General features: G+C 34.7%; 3 protein-coding genes across 7 annotated transcripts in view; 1 reads left to right on the top strand and 2 right to left on the bottom strand.

Moving 5' to 3' along the window:
• The window catches only part of vdac2 (voltage-dependent anion channel 2), a 732,443-nt gene that overhangs the window by 193,533 nt on the left and 511,880 nt on the right, over positions 1-27,030 (top strand). The window lies entirely within an intron of this gene.
• Positions 1-27,030, bottom strand: part of tet1 (tet methylcytosine dioxygenase 1) — a 101,466-nt gene that overhangs the window by 48,889 nt on the left and 25,547 nt on the right. The gene's annotated exons all lie outside the window — the stretch shown is intronic.
• LOC147841027 (uncharacterized) lies at positions 7,347-16,495 on the bottom strand. 4 transcript variants are annotated; one of them, XR_015505856.1, is made up of 7 exons: positions 16,391-16,495; positions 14,661-14,735; positions 12,872-13,084; positions 11,686-12,744; positions 9,458-9,626; positions 8,583-9,203; positions 7,347-7,891 (listed from the first exon to the last, which is right to left on the bottom strand). XR_015505856.1 is itself a non-coding variant. In XM_087279173.1 (6 exons), the coding sequence occupies exons 3-6, from the start codon at positions 13,080-13,082 to the stop codon at positions 9,074-9,076; spliced, it is 1,569 nt and encodes a 522-aa protein (XP_087135299.1). In that variant the 5' UTR covers positions 13,083-13,084; positions 14,661-14,735; positions 16,391-16,495; the 3' UTR covers positions 7,347-9,073. The 4 variants fall into 4 exon arrangements, 1 of the variants encoding a protein (XP_087135299.1); XR_015505857.1 differs by having other exon boundaries at positions 7,347-7,794; positions 8,628-9,203; XR_015505858.1 differs by having other exon boundaries at positions 7,347-7,637; positions 8,822-9,203.

The raw sequence follows: 27,030 nt of genomic DNA, 5'->3' as shown, positions 1-27,030 counted from the left end.
AACCAAGGGTTTGTGAAACATCAGAACCAACCAAGGCTCATTCTGAAAACGTACCACTATATACATTTCTGAAGAGCACCAAATACAGGTGAGGTGCATTTTTTTTGGAGTTTTTGTTTTCGCAAATTCGTTTTTTGAGATCTAAAATTTCTCTAATGAGTGCTGTTCGCGTCTGCTGTTCTTGCATAAATTTACCAGAGGTTGCTGTCGTCTGCCTGACAGAATGACTGACTGATGAACTGACCCACCCTCCTCCTCCCCAGTCCCAACCAATAGTGTTTTGAAAAGCACGGATTGACCGACGCCCACCCGCGTCCCTAAACCCAATGACAGTTTTAAAAAGCAATCCAAAAAAAGTAACGCCCTCGCCTGATTTTGACCACATTTTCAGATTTACCACAATCTAACCCTGTTATTTACTTGCTTATTTTATTTTTTGCCTTCTGTTTTTGTCTTAGCCACTTTCTGGAACCGTTTTACACCAAACTCAAACCCCGTCGTTGTGGTCAACTTCTCTCTGCATCTCAAGTCATCCGACATACATGGCGAGCTACTTAACAAACTGGTAACAGTGGGAAAGCCATCCACAAAGAGGTAAGTGGTCAACGCAAAAAGAATCTGCATCATAATGCCATGTAGCATTCGGATTAAAGACGAAATGCAGCCATAAGTACTTCTGGCTACATAATTTGCGATCTCCAGAAACAAGACTACAATTTTTAGAATGAGCCTAAGTTGAACAAAACCTAACCTATGTTAAGCATTTCAGATTTTCACAAATGTAAATGACACCCTCTAGTTGATTTATCTCCTGAAACAGGCACTAAAACGTAACTGAAGCAACATATTTCAGGTTTCACTAAAACGAACTGAATGATTATTTTTAATAAGCCTGGGCTGGAATAAAACCTTAATTCAGGCCATTCAGTCGTTGCTGATGCTGCCATGGTACATCTTATGCAAAAAGTTTTTGCATACAATGCAAAGTTTCATAGATCAACAACAACAACAAAAACATATCAAAGCATCTCAGTAGCAGTTTGGCATTTCTTGTTTAGAGCGGATAGCTCAGTTCACTGAGATTTCCTCAGTCAGGAGGGAAGTGTGTGTCTATGTGTGTGTGAATACAGGAAGGCTAACCGGTGGTTTGCTCTGTGCACAAACAACAAGGAAAAAAGCCAACAAAATGCACAAAGGACAATTCAATGGATGCACTTGGCTTCTGTAATTGCAAATAAACAAAAAGGCAGTTCCCTAATCACCATCATTGTGAATTTATTTTAAACTTGAACTGATGATTCATAGCACAAACTAAACGCTGTTGAGCTGTTCTGAGTGGATGATAATAATGGTGTAAGAACACCTGGGACTCCTCAAAAGACACTCAATGATACAATCCATTTGCTTGCTCCGAGGGCTGACATTGAAATTTAAATCATCTATTCAGCTGTAAAGTCGGGAGGACTGTGGAGAAATTTTCCAGTACAGTCATACTCCTCCATGGCAACTAATGTGGTAGTGTAAAACGCTTTAAGACTTCCCTTTTATTGACAGACATTAATCTGGGCTATGTTTGGATGTGATGAGATATTCTGAGGTGAGACTTGCTGAACGCTGTTTAGTTTGGTGTTGATGCTGATTAAAGTGCTGCTAAAATTCCAATATTTTACCACAAAAATACAGTAGTAATTTACTATGAAATCTGAATATTTTAAAAACAGAAGTAGTATTTATACAGCAAATTTATCCCTTTTATATTTTTCAAATACTTTCAGGGTTTATACACATTTTTACTACCTAAATTCTGACTTTCCATAATTTTTCCAAGACTTTCAAGTACATTTCATGACCTTGTATTTCATCCAATGTCTACATATGCGTGGTGTAGAGGATACATTCATTCTTACATGGCGGGGCGCCACACCAAATTTAATTTCGCCATGGCTACAATACAGATTCTCATTGAAAATATTATGTTTTTTTAAATAGCGGGTCATGATCTCACCAAAACGTAATGCTGCTCTGCGTGTCTATTGGAGACATTCATAAATATTCCTAGCCAATCTAATAAATGTTGGAGACATACTCACTACATAAACACGCTTATGTCGTGTAGTGTTTCTAAAAACAGTCCAGAGAAGCGGCATTCCTGATGCTGATGGGAAGGCCATTACATAGCTTAGGTGCACTACCATTTTAATACCATTACAAGCAACAGGACAAAAAAAAGTTATTTATAGTTATTATTTATTGCAGCAACTGTTTTACTTTATTTGCCCAGTGACGTTATGTTTAATCTCCTATTTTAAATATCTTAATACTTCAACTTATAACTTCATACCAATGAGACTGCACTAATTTAAAGACTTGGTTGCTGTTAGTAAAAACCTAAAATAGTTCTTTGCAAGATCGAGATATTGTTTTCACAATTATAATTTTATTGCCGGGCTGCACAATGGCGCAGTAGGTAGCATGTTTCCCTCACAGCAAGAAGGTCACTGGTTCGAGGCTCGGTTGGGACTGTGTGGAGTTTGCATGTTCTCCCCTTGTTAATGTGGGTTTCCTCGGGGTGCTCCGGTTTACCCCACAGTCCAAAGACATGCACTATAGGTGAATTGGGTGAGCTAAATTGTGAATAAGTATAGATGTTTTCCAGTGATGTGTTGCATCTGGAAAGGCATCCGATGCATAAAACATATGCTGGATAAGTTGGCAGTGTATTCCGCTGTGGCAACCCCAAACTAATAAAGGGAATAAGCCGAAAAGAAAATGAATGAATGAATGAACTTTATTGCCTTCTGACATAATCATATGAGAGTACACTTTGATATTGTGTTTTTTTCTAGCACCAAATCAACCTGCCTGATATATATATATTTTTTAAATCCACCAAAAAGAACCAATTGTCTTCATTCACTGAACATTCTTCATCTGTAATGCACGATCAAATGAAAACCTTTGCCCAAGTAAAATAATAAAAACTGCCAATGCCTTTTGCTATGTCATGATGCATCACCTCCGTTAGAGGTGACTAATAGTGTCCGATGACTGTTTTTGCAAGTGTGATACCAGCATTACGAGGTGTTGAAGATGATCAGAGATCATATCACACTGGTCAGAGAGAGGTCTAATGCAGAGGGATTCACTCCTACTGACATTTCACGATTTGTTTGCTGACTTTCTTGCACTTTAGCCTCCTACCAGCTGTATTCACACAAACACTCAAGCTGCCTCATGCCAACGATCCTACACACACATCCTTCACTTTCACTGGAGTTTCAACCACATGAATATAACAATACCAACACCATCCTACAGTATTCTACATGGGTTTAAGTGTAGTACCAGCTCCAAAATCGAATTTCAAACACATTCTATACTCACATGTAATGTATAAAGACCCAGCCATTGAAAAGTATACAATAATATTAATATAAGTCATCATAATTTTTAAATAATATGAAACATTAATTGAATGGCATGAGCTTAAAATAAATTCGTTTTTTCTGCTACTACACACTTTTCAGAAGAGAATTAACAGGTGATGAATGGTGAGAGTTTACAGAATTGTAATAGTCAACATTGAAAGGGGAATCAAAAAAAAAAGATAAGAATGGGTGTTATTTTAATTTTAGGACAAGTTTGTTAAAGGTTTTGATCTGCTTCAAATGTTGACTACTATACTGAAATATATTTTTTATTAAGAAGCATTTCTGCAACTTCATAGCAAGCTTTTTGTGTGTAAAAGGCATCTAATATATACAGTATGTCTGATATATGGATAAATTTGGGGTGTCAGTAAAAATAAACTAACAAATCCAAAGATAGACAATTTACTATTCCACAGACTTGTGTAGTCATTTATTTTACCTATCTATTTGATGACTAGACTATTTTTAAACTACATTTCAATTGATTTTCACCAACAGCCCAAATATAGCCTTGTTTTAACCAATACATCTATGTTTGGATGTCTATTAGATGTCATTTAAAAGCACACAGAAAAAATGCTTGCTGGGGCTGATACGCTGAGGGAAATATAGCTCATTGTTTCTAAACAGAGCTGAATCAAACACTCCAAATGGATTTAGTTTTTAGTTTGTGGTTATTTTGATTGCAAAATTGCTAACAAGCAATTTTTGCCTTGGATTGGTGAAGCCGGTGTCTGCATGGTGGCATGGCAAATGTCTGTCAAAACACAGTATGTAGAGCCGATTTGCTCTATATGCACAGTATAAAGCTCCCAAACATGCCCCTTTTTTGCTGTGATTATGCGCCCCCTAGCAGTGGAGATGACAAAATGTGCCAATATACTATAGATGTCTCCCTTCCTATGCCACCACCTCCAAATCAGTCAATTCAAGTAATGCTATTTGATTGTCAGATGCTGTAGATACTAGAAAACAGAGCTTTTCACCATTGGATTCTATATAAAGGATCTGAGAAATTAAAACGTGTATTCAGTCTTCAAGAATCACTGTCATTTAATGTTAAACAAACAACAGATGGGAGAATCACCATAAAATATGAGTATCAGTCAGTGCTCATCAGTAAATAACTTTAAAAACTTGAATAAAACTCCATTTAAATTAATCAAAGTCCCTTTCAAGGAATGTCTTTTAACTTGATGGCCATGTTTGCAATGCCTCCAGGATGTTCATCCAAGACCAACGTTCTGTCTTACTGAATGAGAGAACTCTGAAATGTTAAAAACCGATCACTGAAGTCCAAATGAAATCAAAGATTTTACATCACTAAAAAAATCTTAATTAACCCGTCGCATAAGTTGTTTCTTAAGCATTTTAATTAAGTTAAAAACGTTTTAAAGTGACAAATGAGTACAATGTGTATGCATTTGTACAAATGAGATTGTACAAATGCATACGCATTAGTCACTAAATCAAAAAGTGCCGTGAGATTGTGTTGCAAAAAACAGATGGCTCTAAAGATTGATAATTGGCTATTTCAACTGGAAGGCAGGACTTTCTTCACTGTGGCCGGGCAGTTGAGCATTCTGAGCATGGCACTTTTCCCCATTCTTAGTAATATGATTGATATTTTTCATTTAATTCATACCATGAAATGTGATGCAATATTTGCATAGTAGGCAAATTTTTTTTAAAACAGTAACTTAATATGTTTAAACATTTTTTAAATACAATAAATTCTTGCATTTATACATTTTCTCTATATCTTTTTATTTATTGTATTGTTTGTATTTATCCTATTGTTTGAAGGTCATTCATTTTCTTTTTGACTTAGTCCCTTTATTAATCTGGGGTCACCACAGCATAATGAACTGCCAACTTATCTAGCATGTTTTACGCAGCGGATGCCCTTCCAGCTGCAACCCATCATTGGGAAACATCCATACACACTCATTCACACACATACACTACAGACATATTTAGCTTACCCAATTCACCTGTACCACGTCTTTGGACTTTTGGGGGAAACCGGAGCTCCCAGAGGAAACCCACGCGATCACGGGGAGAACATGCAAACTCCACATAGAAATGCCAACTGACCTAGCCAAGGCTCGAACCAGAGACCTTCTTGCTGTGAGATGACAGTACTACCTACTGCGCCATTACGTCGCCCTTGTTTGAAGTTGTCTTTTTTTATTGTATTACTGATTTTTGAAACCACTGATGTTTGCCTAAAACGGCTCTGAATGGGGGCCGAAAAAACAATATCCTACTTACTAATAATAATAATAATTATCATCATAATCATCATTAATATTGTTATTAAAGTATGATTTTTTCATATCCAATAAATAATAAATTTTACATTTCATTTGATAATAAATAGCCTCATTATTTATTTATATGATTTGAGATTATTTATGTGATTATGATATTAGAATAGTGTTAATTTTTGTAAGTGATATGTTTTAGAATAGAATATGTAATGTTCAACTTCTCAATAATATTAGTAAAGCAAACATAGGCCCTATGTGCCATTTACATATATTTCAGTAAATAAAGAAAGCGAGTGCATGTTTTTACCAAATCTAATACTGGATTCTATTTTAAATGCCTGTGGGTATAAGACAATATAGTTTGCACAAAGAAATTATGGGTTTTTCTCTAAAGAAGTAGGCTAGTTACTCCGCCCAGTTTAGAGCATCATTATGGGCGTTTTACGTTATAACTAACGTGGTTCAAGCGATGGATCTGCGACAGGGAAACTACGGGTTTTGGAAAACACTCGTCACTATATAGTTTTTTTTTCCCAAACAATGCATCGTAATGTGATAGTTGCGTCGTTGTTTAGGAAACGCACCCCAGAATGACATTAGGGCTCTATTATACACCCAGCGCAATAAAGCACAAGATGTGTTTGGCGCAACTTGTTGCTATTTTCACAACAGCGCAACCCTACACTGTAAAAAAAATTCCGTTGTTTTTACAAAAAAAATTTGGCAGCTGTGGTTGCCAGAATAATTTTGTAAAAAATACCAAAAAATTGTAAACCTGTTTACAATTTAAAACTGTATATTGACAGAATAATTATGTAAAAAACAATTTAATAATATGTAAAATTTACAGAAATTCTGTGTAAAAAATAGCAAAATTTTTTGTATTTAAACAAAAAAATCTTGTTGTTTTTACCAAAGAAATTTGGCAGCTGTGGTTGCCAGAATAATTTTGTAAAAAATACAATAAAATTGTAAACCTGTTTACAATTTAAAACTGTATATTGACAGAATAATTATGTAAAAAACAATTTAATAATATGTAAAATTTACAGAAATTTTGTGTACAAAATATTTACATTTTTAGTATTAAAACAATAAAATCTTGTTGCTTTTACAAAAATATTTTGGCAGCTGTGGTTGCCAGAATAATTTTGTAAAAATTACAATAAAAATGTAAACCTCTTTACAATTTAAAACTGTTGAACATATAGATTACGTGAAAAAACAAATCAGCATATTTACTAATTAATACCATTTCTAAAATTAATAATTACATTAATATTTAAACAAAAAAATTCTGTAGGCAGCTGTGTTTGCCACAATAATTATGACAATAATTAATGAAAATGCTTTTTAGGTAAACAACTTAACAGCATAAAATCAATTGTCAATTGTGTTTATTCATAATAATCAAAAAATGTAGACAAGTAAATCTTTTCTGAAATGGCACAACCACACCTAAACCAATTCCTTTGAGAAGACCAATGTTGTTTCATATACTGAACATAGTTTGATTTTAGTAGCAACTGTAAATCATTTGCTTTACCATATATGATAACTTGTACTGTATGTTAAACAGTACTCAGGGATATAAATTCTAGATATGCATATATCATAGAAACTGCACTCAAAAACTTAGTAATCCAATTATAATTTGTATTTATTAACCATAAACAAGTCAACACTGTCTGTCAGTTTACAACACAAATTTGTATTGCTTACTTTCCTTACAAACGACATTCATCTTTTAGAGAGCATGTGACAGATAATGATTGTCTTTTTGGAAACAAATAAGGAACGTAATAGGCAAAGAGATGGCAGACATTGCCAGTAAAACTAAAATTGCAATAAATGGCAATAAAATGAATGACTTTCCAGTAACACTTCATAATATCTACACACGTATGAATCATTTATCGTGCATTAGCATATAGTGAATTTGTTAAATGTTAAGCATTAACTCTACATTAATAGATGTTAGTAAGCAGTTTATATCAACGGCTACAAATGCTCTATTCTTGACTTATGAGCACACATAATGTGCTTAATAAGTGTGCTTTCATAATTTGTGAGTGATTGATTTTTCATGACTAAATTAAGTATTGCATTATTTATGAACCATTTGTATTTAAAAGTAGTTGGGGATAATTAAAATCAATGAGATTGAGTTAGTAAATGATTAATAAACTATTGAAATCAACATTTATAATTCTTATTATTCAGGCATATAGTAATGGTTACTATTTATGTTAATAAATGCTTTACTAGCACAACTTCATGTAGTTTTGTGACCTAATCTGAAGTGAAGACTATTCATGCATTATAAATTCCTTATAAATGACAATTAAAGGCTCAGTATCAAATTAACAATAAGCTTTGCAATCTTATCTAATAAGTAAAATTACTGTGAAGTTTAATTATTGCTGAATAACAGGAGTGTCAAAATATAACATAAAATTGGATTAAACAACAATATAACAATTTAACACAATGATGCAACATTTCAATGTTATTTAGCGATGTTTAAACTGTACAGTGATTTTATTTTACATAAGGTTGCAAAGATTTATTTTTCATTTGATACAGTTTCATTTGTGGATTTTATAATAAATAGAAATGAAAAAAAAAAACCCTTTTCTTTATCAATTATTTCCTGTTTAGAATTTAACTAAACATTTAATTGTCATTTATAAGGCATTTATAAAGCATAGTCCTCACTTTGGATTAGTGAGGATGAAGTTGGATGAAGTTGAGTTAATAAAGAATTAAATAACATACAAATTAACTATTAATATATGCCTGAATAATAAGAATTATAAATGTTGATTTGAATAGTTTATTAACCATTTACCAACTCATTCTAAATGATCCTAAAAACCCTGAAATACTCTTAAATACAACTGGTTTGTAAATAATGCAGTACTTAATTTAGTAATGGAAAAAGAATCATTAACAAAGTATGAAAACACAATTATTAAGCACATTACACGTGTTTTTAAATCAAGAATACAGCATTTTAGCAGTTGTTATAAACTGCCAAATAATGTTTATTAATTTAGAGTTAGTGCTCAACAGTTAATGAATTCACTATATGCTAATGCTTAATAAATTATTTATAGTGTGTAGTTATTATAAAATGTTACTGACTTTTCTCTTAAATCGGTTTAAGAACATTTAAGAGTTGTTTTATAAACAAATATTCCATACAAACAAGCAATTCAGAAATAACCTAATTCAGAAAACACTAGAGCAATAAAAACTCTTAACAGTTGTGTACAAACTTAACACATACATTAAGCATGGCAGATCAAATAAACCTGAGAAACTGGCATTCACTGTTTGTCAAATCTTACTGACTTCAGTCCATATTTAGACGTCACGCCATTCATGATCTGAAAGCTCCTGAATCAAGGTAAGAACTCTTGGGTTCACATGAAGTCGGGCTGTGTTTGTTTCCTCCACTTTAGTGCCTTTCTCTGGGTTGATAGAGAAGAAACACCTGAGCAAAAAAGAGAAAAAAATAATTGTATTAATGATAAAAAAAGTCTTATTTTTTTGGGAAAAATGCCTTTTTAATTTAAATTATAGTGACATTTATCAACCTATACAAATAAAAGGGAAAATAAAAAGAAAACTTTGCATTAGCAATTTAAGTATTCATAAAAAGCCACTGCATCAGTTACTTAAATTTTTTTTCCACTTCAATGCTGTATAAAGCCTGTACAAAAAAAAAAAACAAAAAAAAAAACATACCTCTGCAAAAACTCCAAGGTTGATGCCAGCTCTGATGGGTAATGGATGTTAAAGCAATAATAGCTTCCAAACATCATGCACAGGGCGGAAATGAAGGAGGGGATGTTGTCATGTACAATATTTTGATCCACACACAGCATGAAACGCTTCGACGAAAAGCAGGATTGGCCTAAGAAAACAGTTAAATAAAAGTTAAATTTGGTATTTAATTATGATACCATAAATTAAAAAATAAAAACAAATAAAAAAAAAAACTTATCAAGATTTATTTGTTACCTTTATTTAAAATGAATGTACAATTAACAATACTTTTACTGAACAGTCTATTTAATGTCATCATGACAGTCTTTGATCTTGAAATACATAATAATGAGTAACAACAATTAATTAATGCTATATAAGTATTGTTGTACGTTCATGATTATTAATGGTAACAAATTTATTCTTATTGTAAAGTATGAAGCTTATAATATGCAAAAAACAATCCGAATTTGAATTGTTAGTTTGAATTATTGCAAATTGTAATTTAATAAATCTGAATTTTTATATGCTGTTACAAATTTTGAATTTCTTAATTTGAATATTGAACATCTGATATTTAGGACAACTGAATTTTTCAAGGCTGAAATTGTTTATAGACGTATTTTCTTAGACTGCAGATTTCCAGTTTGTGAAAGTACAGTTTTAGGTTTTCAGGATGAAGAAATTGAGAACATCTAATTCAATATTCTAAAATTCAAAACCAGAAATTCAAATTGTGAAATTCAGATTCAGCAGAGAGTAGGTCAGGAGTCATCAACAGAGAAGAGTAGACGATCACCGAAAAGTCAAACTAGGAATCTCTCACCATGAGGGTGGGGATTTGGGGGGGGTCTGGAAATAGGTAAAAATCGATGTTATTTGTCTACATATAGCCTAATGTAAAATTAAACTAATGTATTTTAGCTTTAAGTATGGGGAAGGATGCTTTTAGCTTCGTGTCACAAAAAAATATAGTTGAAAATTCATCTAGTGGTTTTCCCTGTACACTTTTCACAACAATATAGACTTATTAAAACATTTTATGTTGTTACCATTTGAAACAAAGTTTTAAGCACTTAACAAATGAGGTTAACAAGAATCTCTGAGCGTGTCATTTATAGTGAGTCACTTAATTCATTTATAATGAGCCGAATTGAATGCCTCTGAATAAACAATTCAGTGACAAAGATAGAGATTTGGCGCCACCTATTGGACATTTTAGTTTTTATTTATTTTAGCCAAAAATAATGTAATATTTTTTAAATATATGGAAAAATCTGATCATTAAAATAAATGTAAGGTTAAATATGACATCTTGATTGTGAATAGATGATATTTAAAAGAGGCAGCATTTTAGTGTTGAAGATAGGCTTTGGCAAACATTAAAATCTTCTTTAAAATGCTATACTATATGCTATGCTGTACTATAAATATTGTAATAAATAGAATCTTATATAATTTCATGAAAAAGCATGTGCATGCAAATATGTCATTTACCACAGCTGTAAAACGCAGGGAGTTTGACAATGCAAGCAAAAATGAAAAACAAAATTGATTAACCAATGAGATGTAATTGAATTAAATATATGAATTTAGTTCACTGAAGCATGTCTATATTTATTACACAAACTCTTGAAAATAGCTGACCCCGATAGTCAGTTTGAAGAAGAATTGTGTCCTCCTGAGCCTCACATATACCAGTAAACTCACGCAGCTCTGTGATTAGCCAAAATGCTTAACTTTAGCTTTAACCTTTCAGTGATCGTCTACTCTTCTCTGTTGATGACTCCTGACCTACTCTCTGCTGAATTTGAATTTCACAATCTGAATTTCTGGTTTAAATTTCATAATTTTGAATTTGATGTTCTGAATTTCTTCATCCTGAAAACTTGAAACTGTACTTTTACAAACTGGAAATCTCCATTCTATGAATTCAGAACAAAAAAGTTTTAAAATACGTCTAAAAAAATTTCAGCCTTGAAAAGTTCAGTTGTCTTAAATTTCAGATGTTTAATATTCAAGTTTGAAAATTTAAATTCAAAATTTTTAACAGCATATAAAATTTCAGATTTATTAAATTATAATTGTCAATAATTCAAACTAACACAATTTAAATTCTGATTTTTAAAGCATATTTTAGCTCTACAGTAAAACATTACAAAAACATTTTAATAGCAAAAAAATAAAAAATAAAAAAATAAACTTACCACACACAACAAGTGTTGGGGTCAAATTAACTTTGTCCATCTCTACCTCTTCTGCGAGGCATGTGTCCTCCACATGACAGAACATAGCATCTTCCTTCTCATTAAAGTAGGAAATCAAAAGCATCAACATCTCTTTCACATCTTCAGAGCAACCACATAGCTCTCCCCTCATCACTTTAAACTTTGTTAAGTCCTGCAGGAACTTTTTGTTTTTGTTCACACCAACAGTACTGAAGTAGTTTAGTAGTCGTTTCACCTTCAAGTCCAGATTCCGTGTGAAAGTTTCATAAAGACCAATTCCGGTAAGCTCCTTGTAGTGAACTGCCATGCCAAGCTCATTAAACCACCATGGCCAATCCTCCAGGAGGCATTTTATATTCTTGCCCTGATTGACTTGGTTACGTTGTGTGTAGAAAGTCAATTTCATTAGATGTCTGACTTCTTCTGCGTTTGCATCAGTTTGACGAGACATTATCTTCATTTTCTCTTTCTTTTCCTCCTGACTTTCAGAGGTCTCTCCCTGTGGCAGGAATTTTACATGCCAGTTAATGCATCCATACGTATCCTGAATTGCTGCCCTCTTTTCTGGAGGAATTTCGTCCGTGTCAGAGTCATCAGTCTGATGTCTTCGTTTTCTTATTTTGGGTGTCGTAGATCGCTTCACATTTTCAATCCTATACTGCAACTGCTTCACTAAAGAATGGTACCCTGGCCCAACCACATCCCCCTCTATTACATCCAGGAGAGACTCTGGATACTTTGCTACCATCTTTTTGGCAACTTCAGTAGAATTCCTTTTATTTGGGCATGAACATTTTCGCATCATCTCATTTACCACAATTCGGACCATCTCTCTTCTCATTCGTGGACTTAGTCGTTTTCCTCTCTCCAAAAATTGCATTAGTTCCTGAGGAAATGTATCCCATGGAATCAGAAACGTATCCACCCAGCCTACATCTGGGCTTTGGGAGCTGCTGGTGGAGGAAGATTCAGAACTTGCAGGTGAACTATGCAAGGCTGTGGAAGGTTGTGGTGAGCTGCTTGTTTCTGGTGTCTGGCCTGCAAAAGGTCATTCACAAACAATAGTCAGTAACACAAAGTTGATGTTTTTTTCTTTTCAAGACCTTTTTACACGTTACTTTGTGAACTTGTCTCGTAGCATTCTATTCTGCACCACATGACTTACATCTTAACTTCCAAGCAGCAAGGACTTTTCGAGCTTGGATTGGCCTCAATGCTGTCAGCAAATCGCATTCCTCAATAAACTGAAAATCATCATATGTCTCCACTCCAATGGATTGCAATAACTCCACTAAAATGTCTTTTGTTGCCTCTGGAAGGTTAGGCAAGACCTCAGTGATGGCAGTACGTAGAAATGTTGTCTCCAAGTCAGTCATTACTGAAATCAAGCAAGTAGTGATTAAACATGTAGTTATTAAAATTATTAAGAGTTTATTTCTGTTAATCAAATTGCAAATAAAACAAACAAAATGCAGATCTTACTATTTTTTAAAGGGATGGTTCACCAAAAAAAATTAAATCTATAATTTATTTACCCTTGACATATTTAATACCAGTTTGAGGTTTTTTATTTGTGCCAACAATTAGAAGAATGTTGTAAACTTGTAATCATCGACTTCCATAGTAGGAAAAAATACTATTGAAGTCAATAGTTACAACATTCTTCAAAATATCATCTTGAGAAAAAAAATAAACAAACCCCAAATAGGTTTGGAAAAAAAAGTCAAGGGTAAGTAAATGATATTAACATTTTAATTTTTGGGAAAATTATCTTTTTAAACTATATGTTATTTTAAGTAAGCATACATGATGATTTTTAGTATATTTTTTCCACCTCTGTGGGCAAGATCTCTTTACTTCGACAGCACGCTGTGTTTCAGCGGAATGACTTGGTACCCATTAACAATGTATGATGTTAGCGGATAAAAATCAACCAAGTCATTAATGCTAAGACACTGTAGCCTGGTACTCTGTTTAGTCACAGAGTACAGATGGTATTCAAAATGATATTCAGCTTTTTGTATTCCCAATACAAAAAACACAACTACGTCATTTTGGATTAAAATGATGAGAAGTTCTCCAAACTCAATGAACTCATCATTTTTAGACACAAGAAAATGTCCTTTTTTGTATGACGTTCCTTTATACATTATTTCTGTGGACACAGTAGTATTAACCTCTGAAAAGTTAAATTCTCTCACTGCATGTTTGATTGATTCACTGTAAAGACTTGGGTAAAAAGTGCAACTGTCCTTGACATGCAAAAGCGGAGTGCATCCTGGTCCAGCTGAAAGATATGCCTGAAACATCTGATGCCTTTCGGATAGAGTTAGGCAGACATTCTTAAAATTTTTCAAATGCCTAGCACATCTTTTGAAGTAGCTATGCTTACTTTCAAAACGCATAGTCCACAATCGAATTAAGGGGCCAAATTTAAGAATTAGTGCAGGATAATGTCGCAAGAAATGATGTTTTGGTTTTAGTGGACTCTCAGGAAACAAAGACTTTCTTAATTCCAAATATTCTTGGATTAGAAAGTCAAGATAGGCTACTTGTGATGATGAAATTTTTTGTGCACAAATCAAATCAACAATATCTTTGAGCTGGAGAGTTAACTGCCACACTTCATCTTCTGAATTTTCCACTTTGTCACCAATTAATACAGGAAGCAACCTTAAAAAGTTCCAATTCTGTACAGCTTGCCCAGAAAGCTTGGACACCTCAGAATTGACCGCACACGGCTTTGTAAGTGCATCAGTACTTTTGTACTTGAATTGCTTGATTCGACGGTTCAAAACAGAATATGTAAGCCAGTGTCTTTTCTTAATGAAATACTTTAAGTACAATGCCACATCATAGGATAAGACACCCTCAAATATGTCATGGCCTAAACAAGGTGGGAGACCAGGCTGGCAGACATGGAAAGATTTCAAAGTATTGAAAACAGAGTTTACCTTTATTCCTTTGATGTCTTGACGGTCTTCAGATTGTAAATCATGAACAGCAGAATCATATGTTTCAGGGGTGCGCTGTGGACCACAAACATTTGGGTTATCACTCTGAAATTCATTTCTTGTGATTTCACAATACCTGCAAAAATACTGAGCACGACTGAAATTTTCAGTAAACCCACCAATGGCGTGTGAACCCAAATTATCCCCAGCAATACAATACAGTGCACCTTTGACTACTTTACCACCTACAGCTATTCCATTTTCCTCCAAATCTTTTAAATCCACTAACAGCTCCGAGAAAACCTTAGCACTTCCAAATTTCTTTAGGTCGTTCTCTCCACACAACAAGGCGAGGAACATGTGATCAGTATTGGACCGCACATGAGCAGGTAAATTACCCAAAGAGAGGTAGACTGCAACTACTTTGTGCTTTTTTTTAGCAGATCCAAGTGGATTGACAATTTCAAACGCATCCTGGTAAATAATTAGTTTCAGACATTCTGGATTTTCAAGAAAGAACTGGTTGGACTTAAAGATTTTGCCATCACTAATGTCAGCAAAATTATCCGAGTCGATTTCACAAGATGGCTGACACAGCGAATTCTTCCATAATTCCGATTCCAATAAGCTACTCAATGTTTGTTTCACAGGTATGTAATATGCAAACTTCTTTGTCATATTTTCATCATTTCCCAATGTTACCTTTTTAGGCTCTATGTATTTGAACATCTGTTTGAATGTCTGACTTCTTGAATATGTTGTTCTCAGTGGTCCTTGATGACAGAAAGAGAACAGATCTGAATCCTTTACACAGTCACAGACTTTACTAACAACTTCATCTGCTAGATCCATCTCATTTTTTAAAAGGGAACGCAGTTTACTTAAAGTGTAATCTTGTCCCAACTCATGCACATTTTGCATCTCTTCAACAATCGTCTGAATTGTTGAAGCTGGAAGGAGGAGCTGTCCTTGCAGTTTTAAGTATAATAAACACATATTCCTAAGGAACGACTCACTAGAAATTTGGGGCAATTCTGTAGTTTCAGGTGTTGTTACATCATTTGAAACATCACATTCAATGACAGTGGACGACTGAGAAACAGTTTCCCTGTAAATGTCACTTATAGAATCATTTGAAGCAGCTCTATGCTTTCTTGACATGTGGGCTGTAAAAGACGATTTAATTGTAAAAGTATTTTTACAACCCGTTACTGGACAAGCCACAGGTCGGCCTTCTGCTAAATGCTCTTTTAAGTGGCATATTACATCTTTAGCCGTGTTAAACGTGCGGTCACACAACGAAATGGCACATTTAAAATCTGCAACAACTGCTTTAGTACTAACGGTTGATACAGACTCATTGTGATCTCTATAGAAATGTGCTTTAAATGCTGCGTAAGAGCAAAATGTTCGCTTACAGCCAGCACCAACACATTTGAAAAAGCAACGGGGTTCGTTTCTGTGAACTTTACAATGCAACACATAGCCTCTTAGTGTCTCAAGGGTTTTGTTGCAAAAATGACACGTAATCATCTTTAGACTTCCAAAAAATCTTTTTTTCAGCTAACGTTACGTTAGTAGTACGATACGACAAGGGGCCGAGTTACCTTTGCATTGTGCCACTCATTATTACTTCGACGACCGTGCAACACCCCAAATAATACCCTCTCCTCTTTGGCGGGTGCTTATGGTAAAGCGTTTAAAGTAAACGAACTTTTCACTAAACTTACCAGTGCCTCAGTAGTTTAGAAATGTTGCAAGACGTCTTCCACAGCTTCATTCGCGGGCCGGACAGATTGAGCGCGCGCTCTCACTATAGATCCATAAACGTCTGTAAAATGGCTGCTCCCGCAAGAGTCAGATTAGTGATTGGACAAAACAGAACAGAGTTTGAAATTCAAACGCAGACATTGATTTACGCAAAAACATATATTTTAGATAGAAAAACACCGCTGTCACATTTTAAATAACAACAAGACATTCATAATTTTATTAAATAAATTGTTTTAAAAAAATATTTTGTCAATTACAGTGGATTTACGATTACATTTCACATGTGTTCACAAATAAAGGACCCTTACGGACAAATAGCAATTATTTTTTCTATGTAGGCCTACATTAAATATGATAATTAGCAATAAAGCCTAATATTAAAATAGCTAATAGACCATTAGGACAATTCTAAACAGACACATTGCCTTTTAAAACCCCTTATTTAAAACCTGTAAATATGTAATGATATGTGTAAGGATAGCATAATCATTTTGGTCATTTTGTGATTGTTATACTTGCTTACACAAGCTTTTTTTAAATCTATAATAGCATGATTTTTGTTTGTTTAGTATCATTTTGTAATTTTTACAGCAGCTTTCAGTATTACATGTTTTTACTATTCAAATAACAGTGATCGGTATTTTCTACAAATAAACATTGTTATTGATACACATTCTTACAGTACAATTAACAGTTTAATTTGGTTCAATGTGTTACAACTGTATTTTTATTTTTTACAAAACCATACTGTAAATTTAACGCTGTTTCTTTGTTTTTTTATTTACAAAATTTAGATGTCACAATTTAACAGAATTTCACTGTTATTTTCACAAACATTTTTTACAGTGTAATTGTCACATTTTGTGCCACGTTGTTTAAACAGCAAATCCATTTGCGCTACTTTGTGGTGCGTTGCTATTTTCAGGAACTAAAAGAGACTGTGACATTGACCATCAAAAAGCTGGTCTAAAGACCAGCACAGAGCTCATGAGTTATGCAGTCCAAACGTCTACACATTGCTTAATACCCACAGGATGTACAGCAATACACATATTTTTTTTTCTACATATGAAATTTTTTTTTTTTTTTTACGTATGAAAAAAAATAAAGGATTAAAATGTTACAAAATTTTTAGTTTCTACATAAATATAATAACCACTGCCTCCATGCCTTCTTCAGGTTGGAGGGCTTTTTTTAGTTTATTAATGACAATTTGCATTTGTATGTTTGTCATGGTTCGGGAAGGATGAGGGAGCGAGGACTCAAGTGCAAACACAGGATGATTTATTGATAAAAAAAATAAAACAAAACAACAACAAAAACCACCCCGAAGGGGAAAAGCATAACTATAACACTAACAAACTTGGCTGGGTTGGCACGACAAGAACAAGAGCAGGAACACATAGGGAGTTTAGACGACAAACTGGCACAGAACAGAAGACATGAGGAGATTAACAGGTGAACACAATTAACTAATAATGGGTTGACAAGGAGGGTGGGACTAGACAATAGACGGGAGAGCGCATGACAGAGACAAGGCAAGCCATGCACTCACATAAAACAGGACAAGAACATGCAGCCAATAAGAGAACTCATTAACCGCATGTTCATGACAACACAAGCACAACACTGAAGCACACGACAAAAGCACGTGACCACAATGTAAACGCATAGCCACATGCTTTGACAACAGACGCAAGACACAAGCACACGATGAATGCAAACACTCACCGTGCGCTAACACACGCAGCCTGCATGCTTCATCCCAGCGCCGACCAAAACCGAAACCAACTAGACTGAGACGCTGGGAATGAAACACCACGCTGCAGACAGACGAAAACACAAACACAAGTACAAGAGCGCGCGAGCGCGCGCTTCCTAGGCACGCAAAGCCCGCGCGGCCGCATCAAGCGGGAGCGCGCACACCCTGCGTACACCCACGACGGCACACGCACACAGAGACAGAAACAAGTGCTCGACCCAAGAAAACTCGAGCCTGGCACAACAGGAGTAGACATGACTAGTGTCCGGATTCTGCCACCAAAACAAGAGTTTACAAGACCAGAGTGGCAGAACCCTGACAATGTTATTAGTATTATTAGCAGTATTACTTATTATTGCACATTTATATTTGTTTGAATAAATACAAGTTTAGATTTATCCCCCTGTCGGGTTTTGAAGACGTATGTGTCTCTCAGTTTTTGACCACACTTCATTATTATTGTTCATTTAATTGTTTGCTGGAAATTAGAACTGAATTTAGAAATAATTTTGAATAAAATTTTTGCGCTTAAATAAAATTAAATATGTAGGCTAAAGGATTTCTTCATTGGAGTGAGTTTCCACTGATTCCTTATCCACGAAAGTAAAGGAGTAAAGTAAAGCCTTAAAAGTAAAGTAAAGAGGCCAAATGGAGGAGGCTCGTTCATTATCCTCGTGCTGCAGATGGTCTGTTTAACTGTTTTCTTGCTAGTGAAGCGTTCAGTTTTTCCACTTACAAATTTCACCATGTAAATAGCAAATGCGCCACGGCGAGACACAACTAACTCTTAAAGGGAATAGGAGATGAGACTCTGATCAGTTTAATGCACGTTATGCTCAAAACACACCCAAAACTCATTAAGAGAATAAGCACAACCCTGTTAGATCATGGAAAACATGCACAAACCACATTTACAGACCTTAAAATAGCAAAAGTGTATTTAGATATGCCCTTAATGCTTTTGCGCCATGCGCTTAAGACTTTGCGTCTTCGGTAGATCGTTAAAATAGAGCCCCAAGTATTGAAGAACTTCAATTAAAAAAAAATTTTCAAAATTAATAAGCCAAGAAGGATTTATGAGCAGCTGGAAGACACACCGTTCCTTATTGACTCATTAGAGCAATATCTCTTCCTGCTCCTTCAATAGCAGCAATTCATCTCCATCAAACGGTATGTACTATTATAAAACAGTAAAACTGGGCATTTTAGAGCCATATTTTCTTCAGATGCAATTGATTGACAGATTAAGTGGCAGTCAATACATAGTGTGTCGTTAAGAGATGCTCTCCCTAGTGATAAACAGCAAGCCTATAAAAAGTGAACAGCGTTTGTAATAATCAAGGTGTCAATCTATTTGACATGTTTGGTTTTGTTGTTCACAATGGTAAACACACAAAGCCAGAGGTTTTGCTGCCAAAGCTGTCAAGATGACGACTAACCTGAGACATCGCTAAAAATTCATCCAGCATTATATGTGAAATCTAAAGGGGCTGTTAAAACATATATGTTTGTGCATCTGATAATGTTTTATGTTTTGATAGCCCATATCTTTATAGATATAACTGATTGAAAATTCTGAAGAATTTAGATCAAATGTTTACAGAGTAACCTTTAATAACACATCATGAAGCAGATGCTCAGTAAAAACATCAGAGGCCAAACGGGCAGATGCTTTTGACTTGGCATTAGATGTCAAGGTGACAGACACTGATATCATGGCAACCATATCAGCCTAGACCTACAGAAATTAAAGTAGAAATTGGCAAGGACTCTGGAAAAACAATGAAAGACTTTGTCATCATGGAAAAAGAAAACACTCTTGCATAAATAATAACAAGACTCAAAAATGATTGAAAATCATAAAGGTAAAAACAGATGTGAAACCTCTGAAACCAAGGCTGTATCGACACCTTGAGATGCACTGTGAGTTTATTACTAAATAACTGAATGCAATTTTTTAAACCTTCATTTCAAAAGCAAGTGCTAATCATGTCACCAAAGTTCCTGCAAACAGTAGTTCACTTCAGAGAAAAATTGGGCTCTCATTACCATAAACAATAAAAAAAAAATGTAAATGATTAAATTAGATTTGATGGTCAACTTAATGAAAATGAATAATAAACCTTAACTTTATGTTAGCATGAAATAAAAGTTAAGATTGTCATTTTATTTTATATCGTGTTGTACATCAGATTGAAATGATTCTGAAATGTAGTGCATGTTTTTGTCCTATTGGAACTGATTTGATTGATGGAAGATGGCAGTTGCTAACAAACTGGAAGAACATTTAAATACCAGTTTGCACTCAGTTGTGGAAGATTACTGTTAATGTCAGCACTGTTATCAGATCGAAATTTCTTCAGATGACTGATGATGATGAGAACAAGAAGCCAAATTTTAAAGGCAGTATCGTGTAATATTTATTCGAACCAATTCCTCCACGAAGGCAGAGCAGAAATGAGACAAGCACTGATAGTCCCATCCTAAAAGACAGCCCAGATGAGAATAGCCCCAATTCTACAGGAAAGGCAATTGCTCCTTTAAATATATACTACTTTTTTGATTTTCTTTTTTGAATGACCAATACTAATATTTTGTCTCAAAGTTAAACTACTACCAGTTTATTTGCTTACACATTTCTGTAGTGAAAACAGCAAACCACAGTGCTAGAATGAAAAAAAATCACATTTCAAAGAGAAAACAAGAACTGTTAAAAAGGAAGTGAAAGGCAATATCCGTTGCTTTGGACAAAGATACAGTTGAAGTCAGAATTATTAGCCCCCCCTTTGATTTATTATTATTATTTTTTTTTTATATTTCCCAAATGAACAGGTTTAGCAGAGCAAGGAAATTTTCATATATGTCTGATAATATTTTTTCTTCTGGAGAAAGTCTTATTTGTTTTATTTCAGCTAAAATAAAAACAGTGTTTAATTTAAAAAATCAATTTAAGGTCAAAATTATTAGCCCCTTTAAGCAATACATTTTTCGATAGTCTACAGACCAAACCATTGATAAACAATAACGTGCCTAATTACCCTAACCTGCCTAGTTAACCTAATTAACCTATTAAAGACTTTAAATGTCACTTTAAGCTGTATATAAGTGTCTAGAAAAATATCTAGTAAAATATTATTTACTGTCATCATGGCAAAGATAAAATAAATCAGTTATTAGAAATGAGTTATTAAAACTATTATGTTTGGAAATTGTGTTAAAAAAATCTTCTCTCCGTTAAAGAAATTGCGGAAAAAATAAACAGGGGAGGCTAACAATTCTGACTTCAACTGTATCTGGCAACAGCACAATTGCAAATGCAACATCAATGTTTTACCCAAAATGAAAGGGTTAGTCCACTCAAAAAAAAAATTAATTATGTAAGTAATCACTCACCTTCAGGCTCTGTAAAAATCCTGGGTTCTACACAATCAATTTATGTTTTGATAACATAAAGGAATTAAGTTTACCTATTAGTTTTTTACAAATTTAAGTGGATTGAACATAACATTCAATTGTTGTTTCAACTCATTTTAAATAAAGTGTTTAAAAAACAAACAGCAAATGTTATTTTTTTGAGTGTGTCGTTCCAACTAGAGATGCGCGGATGGGCTATTATTTCATCCGCAACCGCATGACAAAATTCATCATCCGTCCGCCATCCATCCGCACTAACATTTTTGACCAATTTTTAAAACCGCACCCGCCCGCCATCTGCTGATTGGGCTCTTCATTTAAATGGCTTATTCCTTTTTTTATTAAATGAATGTTTCTTTATTGCTCATTATAGAATAGAGATTGACTTTACTGTAGACATGCAGTTAATCCAAACGTGCAAGTCATTAATTGACGACGCTTTGAAGTGACGCTAAAGATACGAGGACGTGTCTTTTCACTTGATTCGATTCATCGGTCCTTAAGTCTTTTCCTTGCGTCCTTCCCTCGTATCCCGGCGGGGTGGAAACACGAGGAAAGAAAGCAAGGAAAGGAAACGAGGATGCACAAATAAGAAATGAGAAGCACCCGAGCTCTCATCAGCAGTGAACTCCGTCTCCAATCGGCGCACAGGGACAAAAGTAAATAAATAGCCTAAATTAAACGCACTGTACTGTACAACTTTTTTTATTGTAGCCTAATAGAAATTAACGCATTGACACATCATTTCAACATGCTGCTATTTAGCCTACTACTAAATGCCTATTTTACTTTATTTTTTAGTAAATAGATAGAATACTAAGTCATTTATATTATAATAATGTTTACATTTGTAGTTGTCCATAGCAACCCCAAAAACGTACCTGATTGCCTTGCACATCTAATTAATGGGCACAGTTTTTCGACTATTTTTTTATTTATTATTTTTTATTTTTTGCTGTGGATGTTATTGAGCTTGTAGAAATCGGAAACAACACCAGTTCTGCGACACAGATTAACCTTTATTTATATCTCTATCAGACAATACCTATTTTATATGCCAAAAGAAACAACAGGCAGTAAAAAAATATTAACATAAATATCTTAATGTAGGCATAGGCTATAGTCGCATGCTTTGGCAAACAGTTGAAATTTTTTTTTAATAAAAACGTCATATCGTGCCTAAGCCTTATAGGCTCAGTCACCCCCACAATTAGAAATTAAATTAGAAAAATAGATTTGCCATCCCTCTTTGAGCGAACATAAAGTCTGACCAGGCTAAGTGCATGTATGACAGTGTCAGGATTCAGACGGGAGCGCCTGCATAGCCATAATGCGCCCTGCTGCACTGAAGGAGCGCTCGCTCGCAGCACTTGTTGCTGAAATGCATTATGATTCTCTTGGAAAGGTGCTACAGCCGTGGGAATAACTGGTCTTATTTCTCCCTAAAGGAAAGTAGATTTTCCTCTGCTGATCCGTCTATACGGAAGTTTGTAGAGGAATACTTCTATACTTCATCCAGAATTAGTGTATCCGATTCCTCCTCCCATTCTGTAAAGTCAGTCCTAGGCTTTTTCGTTGGTGCGCCAGCTATGCCTATAAAAACAGTGCAACCGCTCCAGCTGCATTCCAGCTGCAACCCATCTCTGGGAAACATCCACACACGTTCACACACTACGGACAATTTAGCCTACCCAATTCACCTGTACCGCATGTCTTTGGACTGTGGGGGAAACTGGAGCACCCGGAGCAAACCCACGCGAAGGCAGGGAAAACATGCAAACTCCACACAGAAACGCCAAGTGAGCCGAGGTTCGAACCAGCAACCCCAGCAACCAAATCCGAGAGCTACCTCGTCCAAAAAAGCAATGACCCCAACTTGTTCATTGTCAGATATGCCTTCAATGATTCAATTGGAACATTATGAAGCTATGGGAATATATTTGTACCAAGCAGCAACATCCCACTCTCCCTTGTGAAGCAAATAAAAATTGCAATTCATCGACTGGCCCTTGGGGGTGTGTTCCAGAAACTGACTGTTTATAGTAAAATATTCACTGACTGCTATGCTAAATTGGCCATTTTTACAGCTGATAAAAACATGTGGTGCAAAAAACAGACATCTAGGTCTAGCTGGTCACTGTCATGTCACCTCAGCTAATTTCGGCTGATTAGCCGCTAAACTCGGCATGTACATCATATTTTTGTTTTGCTTTTTGTGGCTTAACACAGCTAATTGCCTTTTGGGATTATTTATTACAATTATCAATATGGCATGCTGTGTGCACTTAATTGTGCTCACAAACCATTGTGGCCCTGTTTTCCCAGGTGAGTGAATTTCTTATATACTTTTATTTACATATGTATCTGTTTTATTTAAGATGATTTATTTCAATTTTTATTTAGAAATGCAGTGCACTCTAAAATCTGACAGATCTGACAGCTGTAGGCTCTAGAACAGTCATCTGAAATGTTGTCATACGGTGTTATGCCTGGATTTCATAAATAACCTTGCATTTACTAGTGATGTAACGGATCACAAATCTTACGATTCAGATCACACTAAGGTTTTTGAGTCACAGATTGAATCATTTTTCGGATCAACGAAAACGGAGAAGACAAATGTCAATTTTCACTGCAAAAACCATTGATTTACAATGTGAGACATTTCTGTAATTTGCATATTTATTTACTGTATTTCACCAAGTAATACTGCAAATTCTTTTTACAGTAAATAACTGGATTTCCTGTTGCATTATGGAATTTTATTGTAAAGTCAAACAACATAAACAGCGATTTACTGTATTTTAAAAAATTAGTGTATTATACTGTATTTTCCACAACGGCTTTGATGCCCCCTTGTGGCAATTCGACTACTCTGCACCACAGGATTTGCCAAATTTTGTCTGAGGACACTGGAGCAATTCTGGAGGACAATTATCAATGTGCCTGACATACATGCTGGATTTAACAAACTTTACTATGGTAAGCTGAGGCAGTGTTTCATTTTACAGAATGTTTTGTGGACGAGTATAGAACAAAGTAATGTATAAAGTTGGCTAATATTATTTTCGCTGGTTTGAGTTAGATCGCCAATTTGAGATATGTAACATCTATTTAGTTGACACCTTTATTTAGTTTATAACATTAACACTGCTACTACTTTAAACAAGACTGTTTTTGACTATTAGCCATTGTTCTCGTCATATCTTTTTATTTATTTACATAGGAACCGGTGTTGCAGCTAGTTTTGGTTTAGGAGGGTTTTTATTTAGAAAAAAGTGATGCAGACAGTTTCAGGGGACACATTAGCACAAACAACGGTCCGATGGAGAGTATTTTCCCCCACAAGAATATGAATGTAAGACCAACAAATAATCCAGGTAAAAGCGCGTCTGTCTGTGCTGACAACACTCAACGTTGATTTGAGCACCTCTATGACTTAGGCTGTGTCCGAAACCGCCTACTACTCAGTAGGTACTGCATTTGAATGTAAACGTACTACTCGGCCGTTAGAAAAGTACGTTCTATACAGTATGAATGTGAAAAGTATTAATGGAATTCGTACGTACTACATCCGCCAGTTTGTCATGGTCATGTGACCTACCTGCGTCAGCTGCGTCGCCTCACTTCCATTTATGAATTCTGTCATGGGGCATTATGGGATAGCGCAGCGTGCATGGGACGCACACTTCAGAATCTCGCCGGAAATAGTAAGTCATCCGGGTACTTCTCGCCTACTGATTTTCGAATTCTATGAATTCGGACATACTACTCGGCTCGCATACTGATTTGAAGTATGCGTTTTTGGACGCAGCCTTGAAGTTAGCATTTGTTTGCTCGGCGACATAGGCTGAAGCAATCTTAAAATAGTAACGTCAGCTAAACTGAGCTAAGTTAACACCGAATTGAACTCAAAATCATTGTACGTTTAACTAATACTGATTTTATATTATATATATTAGCTGTTGTGAAGTTATTTTTCTCTGGTTTGGAGTAGCTAACAATAGCTTGAGAAAATAACATCACGACATGACATAGATACTTTATTTTGTAAATTTATATTAACATACATATATACATGAATTAGTTTTTTTTCTTTATCACAACTCTTGACATTTGATTTAACATAATTTTTACAATTAAATATTTTTCTGTTTAGATATGAACCGGCACAGCAGCACTTTTTGTCTTAAAAAGGAAACAGCATTTCAGAGGAACATCTTGATCAACACAGCCTTATGCTTAAAATTAGGCAAGAGCAGTAAGCAATCAAGGTAAACAAAATAAAAAATAAAAAAGTTGTGTGGAGGTTGTGGATTGTAGCATGGTATTCTTATCTGTATTTTTGGCTTTTTCTATGGTTTCAATATAGAATACTGGGAGCCTGCCTGTGCAAACTGGAACTCGTAGAACAGTAATTACTAAACATCTATTTGTTTTTCAATATAGTAATTTTAACACAAAATGTGTCACATGTTTAGTTGCTAGCTAATATAAAGATTTGCTTTTTTTCTTTTTATCAAGCCATGTAGTAGTTTTTTTTTTAGCTTTGTTTATAAACTATTTGAGCAGATTAAGGTTTTTCAGGGGTCAGACATTTCATAATTCAATAATTAGTATTGGTATATATGCATTTGTCTATGTATTAAATGTGTCTTTTTTCCCATTTCATGTTGCCTGAATATTTTATTGAATAAATAAATCCAGAGGATGAAATAAAAACAAAATGCACAGCAACAACCAGTGAGCAAGAAGAAGACGAGAAGTAGTGAAAAGAAGAATGACAGCCATCAACAACATGTTATCCTTCTTTCACCAGCTAACTGAGAACTTGGAAGTTGTATCAGCATTCAGTCTGTTTTAGTTTATTAGGAATACCTAAAACAAATGGTCTAATCTGTCCTGCAGTGAATCACCCCATCACAAATGCTACAATGCTTTTGTAAAACCTTGTTGGGTTTTAAGTTTTGCCAGAGGAGAACTGGTCGTGCCCAACTGAGCCTGGTATCTCTCAAGGTTTTTTTTGTCTACATTTACGTCAGTTGGTGAAGTTTGTTCCTCTCCACTGTCACCACTGGCTTGCTTGGCTTCGATTGGTGGATCGGTGAATTTGCTCTTCATTGTTTGAATATTCAGCAGTGACATTACACTGAACTAAACTGAACCTCTACTCTGAAAACTGGACTGAAGCAGTTTCAATTTACAAGAACTTCTATGTGAAGTTGCTTTGACATCTTTGATCTACATAGTAAAAGTGCAATAGAAATAAGGATGAATTGCATTTGAATTTGAATTCAGATGTTGTTGAGCATTTGACACCAGAATTAGCAATATTTTAAAGTTGGGTTCTTTCTGAGTCGGCCAATAGTTACAAATATTTATTTTTCCAACAATATGCAGTTCAGACAATTAAATTCTTAT

The sequence above is a fragment of the Danio rerio genome, chromosome 13 (genome assembly GCF_052040795.2).
Source record: "Danio rerio strain M-AB ecotype USA chromosome 13, GRCz13ab, whole genome shotgun sequence".
NCBI lineage: Eukaryota > Metazoa > Chordata > Actinopteri > Cypriniformes > Danionidae > Danio > Danio rerio.
This window is presented reverse-complemented; position numbering and strand designations above follow the sequence as displayed.